At 37.4% G+C, this 22361-nt stretch overlaps 1 protein-coding gene and 1 pseudogene across 4 annotated transcripts in view; one reads left to right on the forward strand and one right to left on the reverse strand.

The window, feature by feature from the left end:
• The window catches only part of OCRL (OCRL inositol polyphosphate-5-phosphatase), a 54086-nt gene that overhangs the window by 22626 nt on the left and 9099 nt on the right, over positions 1 to 22361 (reverse strand). For all 4 annotated transcript variants that reach the window (XM_077144860.1, XM_077144861.1, XM_077144857.1 and 1 more), the window contains exons 5-15: positions 12083 to 12193; positions 11582 to 11671; positions 10847 to 10964; positions 10601 to 10762; positions 7859 to 7960; positions 7198 to 7312; positions 5472 to 5588; positions 5180 to 5367; positions 3160 to 3271; positions 1736 to 1845; positions 817 to 952 (exon numbers count right to left, since the gene is read on the reverse strand). In XM_077144860.1, coding sequence (XP_077000975.1) covers positions 817 to 952; positions 1736 to 1845; positions 3160 to 3271; positions 5180 to 5367; positions 5472 to 5588; positions 7198 to 7312; positions 7859 to 7960; positions 10601 to 10762; positions 10847 to 10964; positions 11582 to 11671; positions 12083 to 12193 — 1361 coding nt within the window. The remainder of the gene's footprint in view (positions 1 to 816; positions 953 to 1735; positions 1846 to 3159; positions 3272 to 5179; positions 5368 to 5471; positions 5589 to 7197; positions 7313 to 7858; positions 7961 to 10600; positions 10763 to 10846; positions 10965 to 11581; positions 11672 to 12082; positions 12194 to 22361) is intronic.
• On the forward strand, positions 17871 to 18743 carry LOC143671501 (uncharacterized; annotated as a pseudogene).

Raw genomic sequence — 22361 nt, forward strand, 5'->3', positions numbered from 1 at the left:
GAAACTGAGGCACAGACAGGTAACATAAATTGACCATAGCTACACAATCAGAGAGTGGTTGAGCTGAGATTCAAATCTGAGCAGTCCAGCTATAAAGACCATTCTATTAAGCACTATGCTATTCCAAATCTCACAGATTACATGACTGTAGGTCTGGAAAATCCAAAAGAAATAATGTAAATATACTAGCTATAATAAATTTAATCAGCAAGATTGCAGGATATAACTTGCATACCAGTAAAACACAGCTGGAAAATACAATGAGTAAAAAACTGTACTCACAGGAGAGACAAAAATTAAGTAACCAGCCACTAATCCAGCTCAGCATGCAAGAGAGCTAAAGAAAAATTTAAAACCTATGCTCCTGGACAGGAAGACCTAACTATAGTAGGGATGATACTATACCTCTTAAGGTAATAAACAGATTTAGTTGCATTCTGACCAGTCTGTGCCTTTGCACCTGCTGCCCCCTCCACACACATGGAACCTCTCTTATGCCTCTCCCTCCTTACTATTTGTCTGATGAAAAGCTTCTCAACCTCTAAAACACTTTAAGCACAATGACTTTAAAAGGCTAAGATTTACTACCCAACCATAAAGTAGCATAAGAAACACCTGGGTCATACAAAGGCCTGGAGCGTTAAGAGCTATGTGGGCAGCATTTAGGAGGGTTAAGGGCACTAATTTCTCATTGCCGCAAATGAGTATTTGGTTATGGAAACATCTGTGCTCACTGAATTACTGATGTGTTCTGAGTAAGTAATGCTCTAAGAACAGATTCTTAGCATACAAACAAATGAACAAACAAAAGCTTACCCCAATATGGAAGAGGGCACTAACAGGCTTGTGGTCACTGGTTTTCAGTTCCATGTGACTCCGGTAATGAAGCTGATTAACATTTGTTCCTCTCCAAAGAATTCGATCACACCAGGCTGGAACCCGGCATTTCCCACTGCATATAAAGAGAAGAATTATAAAGGGAACATAGACCATACCACACAAGAACGTAATACCCACTATACAGGTTCAGAACTGGTTAGTCCCTTCTGTTATATATGCTCCCAAAGAACCATGAACATTTCTTTCTCCAACAACCCTAATCATTATTGTCCCTACTATGCAGCTAGTTCTGTGAAGGGGCTGTGTCTGCTTGTTTGTCACTCAACTTCCAGCACATAGCACGGTACCTAGTGCAAAACAGGTGATCAGTGAATAGTTATCTAATGAATGAATAAATGGTTCTCCTAAGATTGAGGTTTTGTCTTTAGCAATGTCACCACAAGGGAAAGTTGAATAGCACCCTCTTAAAATACTCTCAGAAGGTCAGGATTATACTCTGACTATTCCATTCTCCTTTGAACTATCAAATGCAGTGACATTTCATTCAAGGCAGATAACTAATAAAGTTTAAAAAAACCCATCTCATGCTCTCAGACTGGGCCTAATCTCTGGAGATGAATAATAGTAAAGATTTCTCTTTTAAACTTGGACATCTATACACAAATGTAGCTTTTTCAACAGAGATGAACTAACATATAAATATGCCAATCTGAACATCTAACAATCCATAGAATAATGAGGGTAGGGGGAAAAAACCCTATTCATCCTTCTATTCACCCTATTCTATGTATCTGCTTATGGTTCAACCTAAAAAATTCCTAGCCTTTTACCAATGGAAGTGACAGAAATAAGGTCAGGCCTTAAGCTATCCCATAAGAAGGTTTTATTACTTTACCTGGAATCCCATCGGTCTGTTTTAGAGTCATACTTATAAGTGGGAATAAACTTGATATCCCCTTCTGTGAAGTCAGCAAAAGCTTTCTTCTGTGTACGCTGAATATTCAGCTAACAACAGAAAGAAGTATCACATAAACAGGGTAACACTATTTTAAAATAAGTGATGATGAGGCAGATCAGCCACCATTCCCGTCTCTAACTATCTAGTCTACAGCTTTTACAACTGAATGATTTTTTTACCTTGTAAATTAAATCTTAGCATTCTCACAGCATCTAAACTCAACCTCAGATAGGATGCTTATTATTAGCACATCACTAATTTTTATTGCTAATAGTGGTCAGGGATAGACTGGAAAAATGAAATCTGAATAATCTTAAATTTCCTGAAGACAGGAAGGAACCAGCTAGTATAATATTTTTTTAAAGCACACCAATGTTGAACATTTGTCTTGAAAGTTCTCCTCATTCAATTATTTTACCAGAGTTATGAAAGAATCAGAATTTATTCCAACTGTACCTCTTTTGGAGGCAGTAAGGAGGATGAATTTCAAAGAAATTAGCTAGCCAACCTCAATGTGAAGGTTGACAAGCCAAGAAAGGCTCACTACAAAACCCATTCTACTACAAAATACCTGAATTTTTACTATGTCTAAAGCTAAAAAGGCTCACAGAGGGATTCAAAGACATTCACATCAAGTCAAACATTGTCTTCACTCACTAAGAAATATTTACTTTTAGCAGCCCAGTATCCATATGCTGAAGTAAAAATTCAAGTCACAAGCCAGATTCTGAGACAAACTTATTACCTCAAATACATGGAGAATTAGGTTCCCAAATATCCAGTTCTATTTAAACATTACAGAATCAATACAATATTTTTCCCACAGATTTTAACATCTATATGCCAGCTAGCTCCAACTTCTCAGTTCCCATTAGATCACACAGCCTGTGCTATTTCTCCCAGACAAACATCTTTTCTGTGCTTTCTAATCCCCTGCACAGGCCTCCCTCTTTTACCTCCAAGCTATTGCTTAACCTGCCAAGTAATCATAGAACAGTATTCCCTCTTCCATGTGCCAAACCACACCAACATAGCTGAAGGCCCACTTCCTCCAGAAGTGTTCTCCAATTAACCCCACCCTTCTCTAATTCATTTATACAAATCTTTGAAATCTCTTCTTGATAAAGACTTATTGAATAACTACTGGAATTACCTTTTATCACTATTATCTCCCCTCCTCCCTTCCAATTACCTAATAAAAACATTACATACCTTGTATTCAACGCGTGTTGTATCACTAGTCACAACTTTTACAAGACAGTAAGATCTTTCTAACTATTCCTAGAGTAAGACACATTTTATAAACCTAACAATCTTATCTGCTCTTTAGGAAAGTACTTCTAAAACGGAAATTTACTCACTTGGTCGAATTTCAAGAGTCTTGGAAGGTCATTCTTATTAATAAGACTTTTCACCTCATTGGCATCAGGCATGCAGAGTCTATAGTTCAAATCTCCCAACCAAATGACAACACTGAAGATCAAGAAATAAATGAACAGAAGTAGCAATAATTAGCATAAAAATCAACCAGAGAAGAAAAATGGGTAGATTGTTGAAAAGGATTCATTTATCACTATCTGACAAAGGGTTTAAAATTGTAACTGATCCTTTCGGGGTAAGTATTAGCAAAACCTGAGAGAGATTACAGATTACAAACTAGGTGGGAAAATAGGCACTCCATACATGAAGAACAAAACGGGGGGAAATACAGTACATGTAAGGGATTCAGAACACAAGGCGTTAACTGACTGAGAAACATGAAGTTTATTTGCTGGACTAAGCTTCCAAATTTTGCCTGGCTGCTTGCCAGGTCTCTAGGGGAAGAGAATCTGAATGTTTTCTGCCTCTCAGAGCACTGAGGCTTTTTTTTATTTTTATTTTTTACATGGGCAGGCACTGGGAATCGAACCCGGGTCCTCGGGCATGGCAGGCAAGCACTCTTACCTGCTGAGCCACCGTGGCCCGCCCAGCACTGAGGTTTTGCAGACTCTCCATTAATGTCTGCATGGTCTCGATAAACTCTACCAGGCAGGGCCCACTAGGAAAAGTATCTCTGGGGTTCACCAATGTAGCCAACCCGTCTACCCCTGCCCAAGATCAGCAGTCCAAGTGTTCTAGGCAGGGAGGAGACTACATGCCACACCTGGCTCTCAATCACAGTTAAAAGGCTCCTAGATGTGCTGAGGGCCCCATAAAGGGAGACCCTGACAAAATTACCATGCTAAAGTGAATTCTCCTGTGAGCTATCCTCTGCTCAACTGCAACATAAAACTTATGGAAACCTGGGGAAATTTTTATGGAATTACAGGGCAACTTTATGACCACAAATTTCAAGGCCTTGACTTTGCCTTGTGAAAGAGAATTCCATATGATCCTAATTGTTGGCATAATATGGAAAGAATCCAATATCACTATCCCTAAATTATCTTCTGCTTTCCTATTAATGCCCATCTCAAACCACTTATTCCAAATTACCTTCTCAGAATTTCAATCACCAGTGTTAATTTCTTTATATCCAATCCATTCCTCAACTGATTATTGCTTTTAGTCTTATTAAGTTCCATTCTTTGCTGACCTCACTAGCATATTATCCTACTGACCCAGTGGTGTCTTTAAATCTCCCCTGCCCCTACTATTAATGATTCACAGCCATTAAAAATAAAAAAAGTAGATCTATATATACTGGGTTGGAAAGGGGTCCACTATAAAGAAGATAATATAGTCCTATATAACAAGCGTGTGTGGGTGTGTATGTGCACAGAGGGAAATCTAGAACAGCACTGTTCAAAAGCAATATAATGCAAGTCACAAAATTTTTAGTATTTTATTTAACCCAGTATATCCAAAATATTATCTCAACCTGTAAAATCATTATAAAAATAGAGATTATTTTACATTCTCCCCCCAAGTCTTTGAAATCCAGTGTGTAGTTATTCTTACAGCACATCTCAATTTGAACCAGCCACATCTCAAGTGCCGAACTGCCACATGTGGCTACTGGCTATTGTACTGGACAGCACAGATCCAGAAGGACACTCGCAGAACCATTAATGGTGGTTTACTGTTTAGAGAGGGACTGCTTGGGGAGGGTGAAGGAGAAATGAGGGAATTTTACTTTTATTACATTTATGATGAACATTTCTATTTTATAATTAAAAGAAAAACTGACTCCAACTGAAAACCCTCTCCAGCATTACTTTAGATGCCCCACTAATATAACAAACCTTCCTTGGATGTCAAAACTAATTTTTCTGCCTCGATGATTATGGCCCCAGTCCTTAAATGGTAACTCCTCACTCTTCACAGCTCTACAGCTTCTCACCACATTTAATCTCTTCTTATCCCCACTATTCAAGGATTAAAGGAGATTTATCCACTCACTCATGTTTCATGATGTTTAGTTGAGGGACGGTCTGATTCGGGACCACAAAACTCATTCGTGCACAGATGTCCTTATAATCTTGATTCCTTCTCTCAAAGTCCTCCACATGGGCAGCCAGATGGGAATTGACAATGCAAAATGTAGTGTTGTGAAATACAAATCTCACAGCCACACCACCTTTGTTTCCCTGTTACCAAGAGTAATCATTCACAGTTAGTACAAATATACAATTAGCAACTGAACTTCACATAGACATAAAGAACAGTCAACCTCATTTCCAGAGTAACTCACCATTTTCCCCATGATTCCAGTTCCAACTGTTTCTGTAGCAACATCACGGATATGTCGCCATTGGTCCTTTCTGACAAATATAAGGAGCATCATCCCAACAAGGCGGACTAGTTGAACCTATGAGTCCCCAGGAGTTATAAAAGGTTACTATTAATTCCACTTTTTGCCATGTATTTAACTAACTTCCTACAAATAATTTTCTACCAAGAAGACATAATAATGCCAAATCTGAATCCACATCCTCTAATTTCCCAGTGGATCCCATAAAAGGGGAAACAAAATTTCTCTGGGGAAGCTCTAATCTGCCTCTGACCAATAAGAGTTAAAAGTTTTCAGAGACAAGTACACTCAGCTCTAGATCCATTATTTTAATCATTTTTCAGCTTACCAGGAGTAGGCAGCATTAAATGTTTAAATAATAAAGATAAAGCCTCAATTCCAGCTTGTTCCCACCACTTTTCTTCCTAGTTTTTCATTTTCAATTTTCTGTCTAAGCAATTTAAATCTATAAAGTAGCAATCCTTTTTACTTTGATTATTTTTAATTTGTGAACTAAAGCTAGAAATATATCTGAAATATGTATTAATCAGGGACCTATATGGGAGGAATATCATTTTCGGGAGTCTTATTACCTACATAAACTCTTAGAAGATATAGACAAAAATTACTCAGACAGATTACTCCTTTTATAGGCTTTTAGCATGGAAGCCCCCTAATTAAAATAACTCTCCTGGTGCTAAACACCTCTAACACATGCCTTCTAAAGACTTACAAATTAGCCCACCTTGCTAAAGTCAACTCTTCTTTTCTTGACTTATAACCAATTTTAGAACTCATTTAAATTCCACACACTTCTATTCTTGCTTTGATTCCAAAGCATATCCTATGCCCCATATGCTTTGTACTGCTTATCTGCAAAGTATCCAGTTTCGATCATTTCAGTGAACAATCTCAATCTTAAACTTTTATTGCCCAAATCAGTTCCCTAATATACAATGCTTCTGAGTTAATTATTTTCACAAGAACAGTAAACTTCTTTTCTCTTAAAAGCTACTGTGATGGTTAGGTTCATGTGTCAACCTGGCCAGGTGATGGTGCCCAGTTGTCTGGACAAGCAAGAACTGGCCTAACCATTACTGCAAGGATATATCGTGGCTGGTTAATAAACCAGAAGACTGGTTTATTACATCATCAGTCAGTTGATTGCATCTGTGGCTGAGTACAACTACAATCAACTAACAGAGCGTCTTTCTCAATGAGAGAATCCAATCAGCCAGATTTAATCCAATCAGGTGAAGACTTTAAAGGGAAAAGAGAGAACTTTCAGTTTTCTTTAACCAGTCAGCCTCTCCTGGACAGTTCATCATCGACCTTCATCATAGTTGCCAGCTAGCGGCTTGACCTATGGAATTTGAACTTGTGCATTCTCACAGTTGCATGAGACACTTTTTAAAAATCTCATATTTACAGATTTCCTGCTGGTTCTGTTTCTCTAGAGAAGCCTGATTAATACAGTACCCAACACACACACAAAAAAAGATCAGAAAGCTTAGGGAATTTTTTTTTGTAGGAAGTGGGTATAAAGGATTAGTTTGCCCTAACCCAGCATTACACATGGGGTAGCATTCAATTAAACTGTTCTGTTGGAACAAGTTATAAATAACGGAATAACCGCTAGTAGTTCTAGTGAGTCATGTTCTAAAGAAGACAATTAAATGCAGCTTACTTTCTTATACGTGGCTTTGGAATGCAAACCTCTCTCCACGGCCATAGACCACTCCTGTTCCTTCATGGATTCAAAGTAGAAAAAGGCTTCTGTGCTTAAGTCCAGTTCTTGGAATCTGAGAAAATGAGGATTTGAGATCCATATATAATTCAGTTATCTCTGACTACTTCCTGTACCATATTCTCAAAAATTAAGACTAAAAAAATAAAAAAGAATGAGTGGTAGGGAAGACAAATTTTATAGGACTGCTCTGTTCACCCAAGTGATCAGTAAGGACAAGTAACTCTCTCTTCTAAAGACTCCCCACCAGTATATTCACTGACTAGGAAAAAAAAAAACAAGTAAAAACCTCCAGAAGGGATAACAGTACAGCTCTGTGCTTATGTCCTAGGAATAGTCACTGTTAGAACTGACTTCAGGTCTCAATTTTCATGAAGAATATAGCTATCTATGGATTTTGAGAGAAGGAGATGCTTTCTTAATATCATTTTAGCTATCTGTTCCTTTTTGATCTCACAAATTTGACCCACAAGTTAACTCTCACATATGGTCTACAGTAGGGTTTTACCAAATAGTTTTTTAAAAAAAGGAAGGCAGGCAAAAACGTCATGCAAACTAACACCAAACATACCCCCCCCCAAATTCTGTAAGTCTTCTTTACCCAATGCAGTAGATATCAGGAGGATTCAGATCACAGTTCAGCCATGGTTTTAATCCACTATCTGGAGACTGACCATTCACGTTCCAAGTTCCAACAAAAAATCTAATGCATAAGACCAAAACATAATTTGAAACAAAGTCCAAGTATCAAATAACATTAGTTTTCTCTTGCTGCTTCTATACAAGGGTATGTTCACAAGAAGCTAACATAATTTCTCAAAATGCTTTGCCACACATAAAAAATTCTTGCATCTTCAACACAAAGGCAGTAGGCTTATTTTCTCTAGATTTTACAATAAATGAACCTACTGAAAGGAAACATCTCTATAAATACAAAATTAATTGCTCTACCACCTTTCCTTTCTATTAATCTCTAACCAAATTCATATTTAAAGTGAGAGCTTGCATATGGGAGTTTTCATGCTGGCAGCTAGTGTAAAATGGATAACTATTCTTTATGGAGCTGTAGTAGAATCCAAAAACTCACTTTCCAAAGGATTAGAAGGATATCTGCGTAGGAAATTCCAATGAGGCAGATATAGTATGAAGGGGGCAAACAAAAGGTAAAACTCATGACTATCTTAATTGTTCAAACACAATTTATGTCCTCAGAAGCAATATAGAGAACATGAGGAACTAGAGGTTTTAGCATAGGGATATTGTTATGAGTGAATTGGAATAATTAAGCATAATGGGATAGTCAGAATCTTAGACTAGAGGGGCACATGCTATGAATAACAAAGAAAGGTGGCCTTGATTTGCACATCAGGGACACACGGTACACCATACCGCTTGTTTTAGTTCCCTAGCTGCTATATAAAAAATCTTATTGGCTCAAGATTTCAGGAGCTAGCAGGCTTACTTCCTCCTGGGGTATATTCTGAATGACCAGCAATCTTTGGGGTTCTGTTACTTTTCTGTCACATGACAATACAAATGGTAGTGTCTTCACCTTTCTCTACTGGGTTCTGTTGACTTGCAGCTTCTGGCTGCTCCCCATGGTTTATCTTGCCATTTCAGCAAGTTTCAGTGGGTTCAAACCATCGGAAAATAGAACTTCCCAAAGAGTCTTCATGGGTAACTGCATTTCCAATCTTGACTTCCACTGAAATGGCTGACTGAATCCATGCTCAGCCACACCCTCTTTAGCAGAGTTTAGTTAAATCCTCACAGGTAGCCCTGTCCTCTGGTGTGTCACTTTCCAAAGGGAGGTCCTTAATAGAGCTGCTTTTGGCCCTAGTCTCAGAGCACACCATTTGGATAGGTTGAGAATTTTCAGAATCATCAACTGCTGTTTCTTTGTGTGTGTGTGCTTAAGAGTTTAATTCTCAGCTTATCCCTTTCCTTGTATTTTACCATAAGCTGCCAAGGAGAAGCCAGGATGTCTCTTCTACCATTAGCGAGAAAATCTCTTCAGCTAAATATCCAAGCTTATTGCCTGTAAGTTCCAGTTTCAATCTGACACCTGAACACAATTTTAGCAACTTCTTTGCTATTTTATAACAAGGATCACCTTTCCCCCAGTTTCCTATAATAGTCATCATTTCCACCTTCAGTCTCATGGAAGTACCTTTAGCATCATTTTTTCTACCTACAGTCTCTTTGAAGCAGTCTAGACTTTTTCTATCAAGCATCTCACAATTCTTCCAGTCTCTGCCCATTACCCAATTCTAAAGCTGTTTCCACATTTTAATGTGTTTGTAATAGCAGCAATCCACTTTTTGGTACCAAGAACTGTTTTAGTTTTCTAGCTGCTATTACAAATACCATACAATAGGGTGGCTTAATGATAGGAATTTATTAGCTCACAGTTTCAGAGGCTAGCAGGCTTGCTTTCTCCCAGAGCTAGTATCTACTGGCTGGCCAGCAATCTTTGGGATTCTGTGGCTTTTCTGTCACTTGGCCATACAAATAGCTTCTCCTTTCCGTTCTGGAGTTCCACTGACTTCCAGCTTCTGGCTGCTCCCCATAGCATTTCTTCCATGAGCAACTACCTTTGTTTCTAAGGACTTCAGCCATATTGGACTAAGGACCACACTCATTCAGTTTGGTATACCTTGACTAACAGAACCTTATAAACTTTGAAGATGTTACATTAAAAATTAACAAATGGGTTCACATCCATTGGACCAGAAGTTGGAAAACTGAGTATTTCTTTTAAAGGGGGCATGATCCAATCACCAACACCACATTACAGTATACTACCCCCACACCCCAGACATGCACACACAGATACAAGGTCCAGGAAGGAGGACATCAACATTAAAAGGAGAAATGAAAAAAATAATAAAGAAAACAGCATCGGAAAGAGTGCAGCACAGACTTTTCAATCAAAAGAAGAGAGTAGGTGGAACTTTTAGTTAACTTATAAAAGTAAGCTAAGATCTAGTGGTGACGGTACACTTTAATTTTCCAATATTAGCTGGAGAAAAATTCAGCAGGTCAGACAGATAAACATGTTTGCTTATGGACTGAGCTATGGGACAATTCTCTAGCACAGTGAATTTGATTTGGTTCTCTAAGTGTAGACAGAAACAGTAGAAATGGCAGTTAGAAAACCCAAGGGCAACTGTTGTATCTCCGTTATTCTGGATACGATATTGACTAGACAGGGGCCTGAATCAGATGATCATTCCTTTTTATCATGCTTTGATTCTTAATTAAGCTAATAACTTACATATTAAAAGGCCATTTTCTATTATACTTACTGACTTCTTAGATTCAGGAAATAGAGGAGACTAACCTGAAACTCTGAATGTTGACATATTCTTTCTCCCGCTTTGCCAGGATATGTTTGATGAGACCCTCCCGCTGCCCACTCTGAGTATTTGGTACAAAGAGCTTCCTCATGGTGTTGGTCACTTTGGGTGGCTCCTTGTTAGTAGCTTCTTTTTCACGTGGAAGCCTGACAAATGAGGAATTCAAAAGTAAAACGGTATAAAATATAAAAGTCTCCTAATCAGAAATATATTTCTGACATAGAACTTACATTCTGTTCACAGAAGGGGGTGGGGGTGGGGGTTCTCGATGAGTCCCCACAGGCTGGTTTTGTGAATTTACTTTCTTGTCCAAATTCATAGATGAAAAATTATCCTCAAATCCAAGACCTGAAGGACAAAGAACCCAAAATCAATGGGGGGGGGGGGGAGGCTAACCCCCAAGATATCCAGGGTAGATGAGGCTGACCATTTGGTCAGTGGCATTACTAAACAGAAAGGAACCAGAAGAGTAGTAAGAACTTAGACTAGGGGAAGAAGCACATCTGTTCCTGAAGCACTGACAAACTAACTAGAACAATAGTAGGTTACATTAATCTGGAACTTGAATAAAATACCTAACATTTATTGAAGACTTAGTACAATGCTGGCTGATAGAAAAGGGTTATATTCTTATCTCGCTTCATGAGGTAGGTACTATAAAAAATCTCTCCATTTCATAAATGAGCAAATGGAAGCTCAGAGTTGTTAACTTCATGGAGGTCATATCATAAGTAAGTTAAAGATTTGGGATTCAAACCCAGGCAGTCTGGCTCTCGAGTCTGCACTTTTAATGACTCTACTAAGTTAGATCCTGAAGAGTTAACCTGCCACAGAAAGGTTTAGGAAAGAATATTAGTCAGTAGGCAAGGACTAGCTAATTTTGCAGAATGTATATGACGTTGACATTACTCCACCTCATCTCAGTTGTCCAGATAAAGACCAGGGAAAAAGAATCCTTTCAATACCTGAAAAAACAGAAGGTTTGTCCTTAGTGTCTAATTTCTGGTACCAGCTGGATGAGTCCTTTTGCTCTGGAACAAGAAGTTGTGACTGAGCTGGAAAGAGAAGGGCTGTGGTCAGAAACTGGGGAGCCCTTTAATAAGTAGAATTTATCATAACAAAAAAGCATTCCCCCAATACTCCTTAAATGAATGGGCCAGTACCACTCTTGAATATGTGAATGCAAAGAAAGAGCTTAGAAAAATAAGGACAGCTCTGGGGTCATTTGGGGAAAATAGAGGATTGCAGTCTGGGGTAAGCTGAAGAGTCTGGCAATTGGGGCAGGGTCTTTAAAGCTGTATAGACTTGTTCCCTAAAGTATCCCAGGGATCAACCCTGAAAAAAAATCAGTCATTAAGGCCAAAGGGGTGAGGTACTGTGCTAATGGATACTTCGCTCTGTATCAGCATGCCAGAATCTCACTCCCATTCAAATGGTAGAAAGAAAGTTGCTGAGTGTTGAGTTACCTTCCTGGGCAGCAAGGACTTCTGAGAGAAACTTCAAGCAGTGTTCCTCGTCAGGGATTTCAAAGCGGCGTTCTCTGGTCCAGTCCCCCTGAACCCGAATTTTACAGCCACCTAAAAAGAATTGATATCCATATACACATAGCTATGGAATACAATGTTTTATTGTGATCATATTCTCAACTCATCAGGTTAATAGGACAAACAGTGCCAATGAGTAACCTGATAAAGTGATATAACACATACTAAAATAATAATTTCCTCTGTTTTAACATCTGTCAGATGTCAAAGCAGGCATCTCTAAACTCTAGTCAAAGATAAGAAGACCCAGATTGGAATGATTTCTAATTGTTTTGTTAATTCTTTTTTTAATTAATAAAAAAATAAAAAATAAAAAATAAAAAAAATTAAAAAAAAAAAAAAGATAAGAAGACCCAACAATCCCTCTCCATCCCCTAGTTAGAAATTCCTACCATTACAAATCCAGATCATTTGTATTGAGTATCTGAAGCATGAAGAGAATAAAGGAATGAGGATGGTTTGTTTACAGCTACAGATTTTACCTGGGGGATTAAATTTACAAACTAATTTAAAAAAGAAAAAGAATAGTGGGTTTGTTTTGAATTATTCTAAAAACAAACACAGACCCCACATTATCTTAAATGAAAACTGTATGTCTCAAATAAACTTACGAAAGCAATTGATGACCTATGTTCAATAGTAGTTTGGTTCAAGTTTAGCCAACTGGAAAACACTATAATTACAAGCAAAGTTATATAGGATTTTAGTTCCTTATGTATATAATATACTCTCTTCCCCTTTCTGATACCCTATAGTTATTGCGTGTTTCAATTGTTTGGATATGGTGATCTAAGAAACCGATGTACTTGCTCATATTATTATGTAAACTGATTTATTACATATAGTGTTTTCTCATGCCCTACAAAACTATAAGCTCTTTGACAGCAAGAGGCAGGCTTCCATACACAGGTTACCCAAAGCAACACTTTTGATGGTCTAGGGTGACCAACTGTCCCAGTTTGCCTGGGATTGAAGGGTTTCCCAGGACACAGGACTTTCAGGGCAAAGACCAGGAAAGTCCCAGGCAAACTTGGATGGTTGCTCATTCTGTTGGTGACAATGATACAAGACTTCACAAACAGAAAGTATATAATAAATGCTTGTTGAACTGGACTCTTTCATACTTATAAACAACAAAGAGATGAAAAAATAAAATGAAAATCCCAGTTTCTTATGGTGGAAATCCATGTCTATTCCTTTGGCTCTTATTTATTTTTTTGTATTTCCTGATGTTTTTATATTCGAAGTTTGGGTTAAAAAAAAGAGAGAGAGATTAAAATTAGTAATCACAGAAGAAAAGATACAAAAAATGGAGAAAAAATGAATACAGAAGGCACACAAGAGGACCAGAGATAAGAAAATTGATGAGGTGTCACTGTAACAAGATAAAAAAGGAGAGGGAATGAATACAAACTGCCATTCAGTAGCAGCCTTGAAGATACAGGGAAAACCTCCTTCAGGGCATAACAAGTCCTTTCTTTCTCAGATAATTTATATTAAAAGGGATAAAACAAAGAAAAGTAGTTTCTATCTGATAGAAATGAAGAACAAGAACACATATTCTTCCTCTCCCATAATCCTTGAAAGATATGTTTTAGCAAATAAAAAATACACTGACCCATTTAATGGCCAGATTACAGAAACTGCTTGCAAAATAACTGCATGCTATCACACAATGTTTTGTGGAAAGAAGACAATGCACTCTTCTCCCTTCCAAATGCCTTAGGACTTCCACTCTTAGCAATCAGCAAATTCTCCTACAACCTCAACTTCTCCAAGCATTCATTCCCTACACCTGTCAGTGGTTCTTAACTAAGGATGCATTAGAATTACCAGAGGTGTTTTTTTTTGGGGGGGGGGGGGGTTGCATAGTCCAGGAATTGAACCCTGGTCTCCCGCATGAAAGGCAAGCATTCTACCACTGAATCACCTGTGCACCCCAGAGGTGCTTTTAGAAAATACTGACACTGGCCACTCTACCAACATGGTAGCGTAAAATTTTCCAAGGAGCTATTCCCCCATAGAATCTTTGAAAAATTAGCAAAATAACCCAGCCAAGTTCCTCAAAACTCCAGAAAACAATTAAAGGGTTTCAGTAACTGGGCAAGTGCCTAGCTAAGGAAAAAAAACCCTACAGCTTTAAAAATGGGAGAAGCTCAAGGTACTCTTGCCTGCCCCTCTCCCACCCCTGGCTTGGTGTGAAGCTAGGCTGCACTCCCACTGTGGGTCCCCGACCCTGTTCTGGAGGGAAGAGTAACATCTATGCACACACTTGGGTGCCAGTATGTTGATGCTAATATATAAGGTGGCAGCTTGAAAGACTGAACTAGGAAACACATCTTTGGCTCAGGTAGCAACCTGAAAGACTGAACTAGGAAACATCTCTGGCTTACTCTCTCAGAACTTGCCCTGAGGCAGAAGCAGCTTGTGGACATCTAAAGCAATGTAAGAAATGATTGGGTCAAAAGTACTGGGGAAGAGGATTACTGACAGATTCTTGTACACGGGAATACTAAAGGCCATGGGTAAGCAGAAGCCCAGGACAAGACTAAGACTCAAAAAAGACAGAGAATTCTGCACTTCCTTTGGCCTCATGTTGAGGCCAAAGATCTAGCTGAACTTCTTGATAGGAGGGCTGAACTGTGAAGGATAGCACCAGCCAATGCAGAATCAATTTGCAGAAAAAAAGGTGTTTTTTTGTGTTTGTTGGCCTGTCTGTTTTTGTTAGCTTCTGGCATGCAAGGACATCTCTGTTTTATCACTACCTGTATACTAGCTCAGGACTGAGTCCCAGAATTAATGTTAAAATATACATTGTACTCAGAGAACCTAAGGCTCCCTACAATTATGCCTTAGAGTTACTTCCAGAAAATCTCTTTTGTTGCTCAGATGTGGCCTCTCTCTCTCTCTAAGTCCAACTCTGCAAGGAAAATCCATTACCCTCCCCACCACGTGGGACATGACATGTGGGGTGAAAGTCACCCTGGCAATGTGGGATGTGACTCGTAGGGATAGTCTGACCTTGGAACCATGGGTTTACAATGCCTGCCTGACTAAAAGAGGGAAAGGAAATGTAACAAAATAAGGTATCAGTGGCTAACAAAGTTCAAATAGAGTCAAGAGGATATTCTGGAGGCTACTCTTAGGCAAGCTTTAGCTAGATATTGCTAATTACCACAGTTCGCCAAATCCCAACCAAAGCCATTCCTGTTAATCCTAAACAACACCTAGGGCTCTATCTGAGATCTTACAAAAGTTTCACATACTAAGATTACTTTCCAGAAATCTACAATCTCCAGATGGGTTCCTAGGCCATTAAGTTCTGAAGCTCAAAGGGGCCAGCGTTTCCAGGAACATCAACTAGTTCCATCCCCCATCCCCCCTTTCCAACATGAAAAAGTCTGAAAGGGTATAATTGAAATACCCCTAAAGATTGGGAGAGGGATCAAAGGAGAAGGAAGAGTTATAGAAGAGAAGATAGAATTTAACAAATGAGTACAACTGCTGAATCCGTAAATTGATATTTCTTTTAGTCTCCAGTGTCTTAGAGCAGCAAGAAGGAAAAACCTAAAATTGTGGAATAGTAACCCATAACAAACTCTGAAATCTGTTTCAAACTACTTCCTGCGATGTGCTTTGAGATTTATTGCTTTTTTTTGTATAAATGTTATATTTCATATTTAAAAATGTTAAAAGCATTTTTAAAAAATGTGTGCCGTACAAGATCATAAGATGAACAGAGAAACAGGAAATGATGACTCATCCAAAGGAAGAAGGTAACAATTAAGAAACCATCAACGAAGAAAGAATACCAAACTTTCGATATACTGGACAACAACTTTAAAATCATGATGTTCAATATATTCAAGCACATAAAGGAACACACAAAGAAACAACTGAAGAATATGAGGAAAATGATGACTGAACAATGCAGAAATCTCAAAAAAGAAACAGAAAGTATGGAAAAGAACCAAAGAGAATTGCTGCAGTTGATGACCAAAATAACTGAAATGAAAAATTCCCTAGAGGGTGTCAACAGCACACTGAAGCTAGAAGAAGAAAGAATTAGTGAACTAGAAGACAAGACACTTGAAAGGATTCAGGCTTAGAGCAGGAAGGAAAAAAGTGAACAGAACCTAAGTGACCTGTGGGACACTATCAAGCATACCAATATAAACATTATGGGAGTACCAGAGGGAGAAGAAAGAGAGAACGGGGCAGAAAGTATAGTTAAAGATATAATAGCAGAAAACTTCCAAATTTTAATGAAGGCCGTGGATTTTTACATGTAAGAATCCCAATGAACCCCAAACAGGATAAAATAAAAGAGAACTATGGCCAGACACATATTAATCAAACTGCCAATGCCAATGACAAAGAGTTCTGAAAGCTACAAGAGAAAACCAACAAGTATGTACAAGGAAAACTCAGTAACATTAAGCGTCAATTTCTCATGGAGGCAAAAAGGCAATGGGTCAAAATATTTAAAGTGCTGAAAGAAAACAACTGACAAGCAAGAATTTTATATCTGGCAAGACTGTCTTCAAAAACGAGGGAGAGAGTGGACATTTTGGTTTTTGTCTGGGGTGCGTCCTTGCCCTGGGTCCATTTGGTGTGAAATTAGGAGGAGTATCCTTAAAGTAGATTCCTACAAATGGATTTGCCCAAGAGTGCTCACTTCTGGTCTTTATGCCAAGGCTTCTTTAAGTCATTCCTAATTGTCCAAAGCTTATCCTTTCATGAATGCCTCAGGGAGGGCTCATGAGACCAGTAAGGCCTGAGTTCTTCTTCATGCCCTCTGTTCAAAAATAGTTGGTTTTAAGTTACTTCTTCAGAGAGACCTTCCCTGATCACTCCAACAGGTTATAAAGTGACCAAACCCTGGAAAGACAACCTGGATGGTGGAGAAAGAAGTGGAAAGAAAGTCTGTCCAGAAGAAGCCTAAGAAGATAGAGAGGCTTTGAGGAATGGGTTGCATCCATCTTCAGTAAAGAATAGACTGGGGGGAAAGGCAATGAAAATAAGAAAATTGGAAAAATATTTCCTCTGAACTCAGAACAGTTTTTTTAAAACAGCCCCTCTTTGAACTCACCCAGTAAGAGTTTGAAATGTGATTTAGACTTATATCATCATGAAGGAAGCTGCTTGGGGAAGAATCAACAGTTTGTTAATTCCTTCTGTCACAGCTTACTCCTGGTGACAATAATCCCCATAAAGTGCAAATCAGTGTGAAAATGTCCTGTGTTTAAAAATTTGAACCACACTGATAACAGAGCATTCATACTAGAGAGACACCATATGAATGTACTGAATTTGGGAAAACTTCTTTCATTCACATGTCATATTTCATTAAATGTACAAGTCATCCTGGAGAGAAATCCTGTGCTTCTAAGGAATATTGAAATGCCTTTAGCTAGATGACAAATCTCATTGAGCAGAAGAAAATTCATACTGGAGAGAAATCCGTGAATGTAACAGAACTTCATTGAACATTAGAAAATTTATACAGGAAAGAAACCTTTGAATATACTGAATATGATAAAGTTTTCTCTGGAATCTCATTTCTTACTCTATGTTTGAAAGGCAATACGGGGAAAAGCCATATAAACGTAAGAAATGTTGAAAAATCTTAAGCCAAAAGTAAATCCTCATTCATCAAAAAATTCATATTGGAGAGAAACCTTGTGAATGTGGGCAAGCTTCCATACAGATGTCAAACCTCAGTCAGCAGAGACTTTATAGTGTGGAAACCCCCTTTGCCTGTAAGGTATGAGGGAAAGTCTTCAACCACAAATCAAACCTCACTGAGCATGAACATTTTCATACTAGAGAGAAACCTTTTGAATATAATGAATGTGGAAAAGCCTTCAGCCAAAAGCAGTATGTTATTAAACATCAAAACACTCATACTGAGAGAAGCTTTTTGAATGCAACGGGTGTGGAAATCAGCCAGAAGGGAAACCTCCTTACCCATCAGAAGATTCACATTGGTGAGAAACCATTTGAGTATAAGGATTATGGAAAAGCTTTCATACAGAAGTCAAACCTCATTAGACACTAGAGAACTCACAAGAGAGAGAAATCCTTTGTATGTAAGGAGTGTGGGAAAACCTTCAGTGGCAAATCAAACCTTACTGAGCATGAGAAAATTCATATTGGAGAAAAACACTTTAAATGTAGTGAATGTGGCACAGCTTTTGGCCAGAAGAAGTACCTCATAAAACATCAAAACTTTCACACTGGAGAGAAACCTTATGAATGTAATGAATGTGGAAAAGCCTTCTCTCAATGAACATCACTGATCGTCTATGTGAGAATTCATTCAGGTGATAGACCTTATGAATGCAATGTATGTGGAAAAGCCTTCTCTCAAAGCTCATCTCTTACTGTGCATGTGAGAAGCCATACAGGTGAGAAACCCTATGGTTGTAACGAATGTGGGAAAGCCTTCTCTCAGTTTTCAACTCTTGCTCTACATTTGAGAATACACACAGGTAAGAAGCTTCATCAATGTAGTGAATGTGGGAAAGCTTTCAGCCAGAAGTCACACTACATTAGACACCAGAAAATTCATACTCATTAAAAACCATAAGAATACCTTGAAGATGTGAAGTTTTTTTTAATCAGGAATTTATATTTCATAGCACATCAGAAATCACTGTTCTAAAGCAGCACCATGGATGAGGGAAAGAAGAACTGAAAACTTATGGGATACCAGAAATTAAATATTGACAAGACAGACATTCATATGATATAAAGCCTGTGGCCAACAAAAAACCTACCACAAAGGTTATACTGAAACTTTTAGAAGCATTCCCAGTAAAATTGCGAAGAAACAGATGCCTACTGTCATCATTGCTTTCATAGATCTGGAGATCCTAACCAAGCTGTAGGTGTTGGAAAGCAAGAGACAATACTAGATATCATCTACAAATAATATAAAACTCCTGTGGTGTTGATGCAGCAGAAGTGAGCCCAGAAACAGACTCACACACTTATAAGAATTTGGAATATGATAGAAATGGCATCAAGAAGTGATGAAATAATGGGACTATTTAAAAAATAATTTGGAGGTATTTGTTGTGCAAGAAGGGATAAACCATATACAAAATGAAATGCAAAGGGGTTAAAACAGTAACATGAAAAAGCTATATTCTTAAGTCATCTTGAGAATAGGAGAGTATTTCTTAAAATAAAATTTTAAAATACCTAGCAATTCTCTGAGTATGTATACCAGGAAATACCAAGAGGATACCTGCTGTGGCATGATCTGTCATAGTCAAAAATTGATGACAACGTAAATGTCCACCAGGAACGAAATGGAAAATTCTTATGGTGGAATACTATGTCTGTAAAATGCAACATGCATTAACAGAGAAAGATCTCAAAAATCATGTTGAGAGGGAAGAATCAAGTTGTACAATGATGCATATATAGTACAATGAAATCTTTGTAAATTTGAATAAAGATTTCCCTCATAAATTTCAGTAGTATATATTGGCAATGGATGCATATTATATGTAAATATTTCTGAAAAGAATTGCAAGGATACATACCAAACTCTTGATAGTGATTGGCTGTGAAGAGTGGAGGAGAGAAAGGAATAAACGTGGGAGGTGGAGTGGGGATTGGTAAAAGGGGATTGCAGTTTTATATATAAATAACCATTTCTCTTAAAAAAGACTCCAAGTAAATATAACAAGATATTGGTTAGTTCTGGATTGTGGTATATGGAAATTTTCTCTTATTTTTTTGTACTTTTCTTTATTTTTTAAAATTTCTCAATAATAGGGATAGGGATGGGAACACTCTACCTTTAGAAACTATCATAATGTGTTCATTCCAATCAAATGCTAAATTTTTTATAGAAAATACGTCTAAAATGTTATCAATGGTGAGTGGATGGATTTGTTCTCTGTGTAATTTGGAATTATATATTTTATTAAGATTAAAATGACAGCACAAAAATGAGGGAGAGATTAAGACATTCCTAGATAAACAAAAGGAGAGGGAGTTCATCATCACTAGACACACCCTACAAGCAATATTAAAGGGAATGCTTCACATTGAAATGAAAGGACTCTAGAAAGTGGACTGAAGTAGTATACAATTATAAAGATATCCAGTAAAGGTAACAACATGGGTAATTAGAGATGCTTGTAATATTGTGTTGTATTTTTTGTACATAAATCCACTTCTTTCTTGTTCCCAGTTCTAAAATACAAATGATAAATCTACGGTTTTGGATATACAATGTATAAAGGTATAATTTTTTTAAAGTCCAAAGAAAGGTGGGGGGAAGGTGAAGTGGTAAAGGAACAGTGTTTGTGTGTGCTACCAAGTTTAAGTTAGTATCAAATCAAAAAGACTGCTATAGATTTATTATCTTAAATTTAAGCCCCTTGGTAACTTCCAAGAAAATATCTGAAAAATATAAACAGAAGGAAATGAGAAGGGACTAAAATGATACACTACAAAACCCCAAATAAATATGAAAGAAGGTATTGGTGGAAGAATTAAAGGACAACAAGGGTATAAGATTTATAAAACCCATATATAAAATGGCAGAAGAAAGTCCTGTATTTAAATGTTACTTTAAATGTAAATGAATTAAACTTTATGGTCAAAAGACAGAGATTGTCAGATGGATAAAAAAGCATAACCCAACTATATGCAGTTTACTAGCGATTCACCTTAATTTCAAAGTTACAAGTAGGTTGAAAGTCAAAGGATGGACAAGAACAGACTGCAAATAGTAACTGAAAGAGAGCTAGGGTAGCTATACTAATCAGATAAAATGGACAGTAAGTAAAAAACTGTTTCAAAGGACAAAGAGGATAACTTTATACTGATAAAGGACAAATTCAACAAGAAGAAATAACAATTACAAATATTTATGCACCCAACGGCAGAGCCCCCAAATATATGAAGCAAATATGAACAGATTTGAAAGAAATAGACGGTTCTACATCAATAGTAAGAGACTTTAATATACCAACTTCAATAATGGATAGAATACCTGGACAGAAGATCAATAAGGAAACAGACTTGAATAATTCTATAAACCAACTACACCTAACAGACATATATAGGACTTAATCAACAGCAGCCATATGAGGATTTGAATTATGTAAAATAAAAATAAAAGACTGGAAGGAAATACATCAAAATGTTAACCAAATTGGTGATCTATGGATTGAAGAAGCATCATTTTTATTTGATACTTAAAACATTTGAATTTTCTAAACTATATATAATCAAGATATATTACCTTTACCAGAACAAATTATTTGAAAAGCATTTAATACCAATATCCTGACAATGGAAAAATGGAAAAAAATCTATTTACAGTGAAATCAGGCCTGACAGATATATGCAGGGTCCCCCTGCTACAACACAGTGTGTGCTCTGAAGTTTTATGTATGAAGCCCAAGGATCAAAATAAAATCTAGTTTCAGTGCAGACTTTACTAAATGGGCAGAAAAAGGATTTTATTCAAGCAATCACTTAACTATTCTTCCCCTGTGACCCAGTATCTTGAACTCTGGACACGGCTAATTTCAATAACATAAGGTGAGGTTACAATAAAATTAATGCTGCAAATTAGATGCTTATAAGAGAAAAGGCAAAGTTTAGTTCAACTTCTCAGCTTTGGATCAAATATCTCTTGCCACCTCAAGAACAAGGCGTTTTGACCTTGACCGAAAGGGGGAAGAGAGAAATGAGACAAAATAAAGTTTCAGTGACGGAGAGATTTCAAACAGAGTTGAGAGGTTATCCTGGAGGTTATTCTTATCCATTATATAGATATCCCTTTTTAGTTTATGGTGTATTGGAGTGGCCGGAGAGAAGTACCTGAAACTGCTGAGCTGTGTTCCAGTAGCCTTGATTCTTGAAGACTGTATAAAGATATAATTTTTACAATGTGACTGTGTGATTGTGAAAACCTTGTGTCTGATGCTCCTTTTATCCAGGGTATGGACACATGAGTAAAAAAATTTGGATAAAAATAAATAAACAATAGGGGGGATAAGGGGCAAAATAAATTGGGTAGCTGGAAATACTAGTGGTTAATGAGAGGTAGGTAAGGGGTATGGTATGTATGAGTTTTTTGCCTTTATTTCTTTTTCTAGAGTGATTACAAGTGTTCTAAAAATGATTATGATGATTAATACACAACTATGCGATGATATTCTGAGCT

This window comes from Tamandua tetradactyla, chromosome X (genome assembly GCF_023851605.1).
Source record: "Tamandua tetradactyla isolate mTamTet1 chromosome X, mTamTet1.pri, whole genome shotgun sequence".
Lineage (NCBI taxonomy): Eukaryota > Metazoa > Chordata > Mammalia > Pilosa > Myrmecophagidae > Tamandua > Tamandua tetradactyla.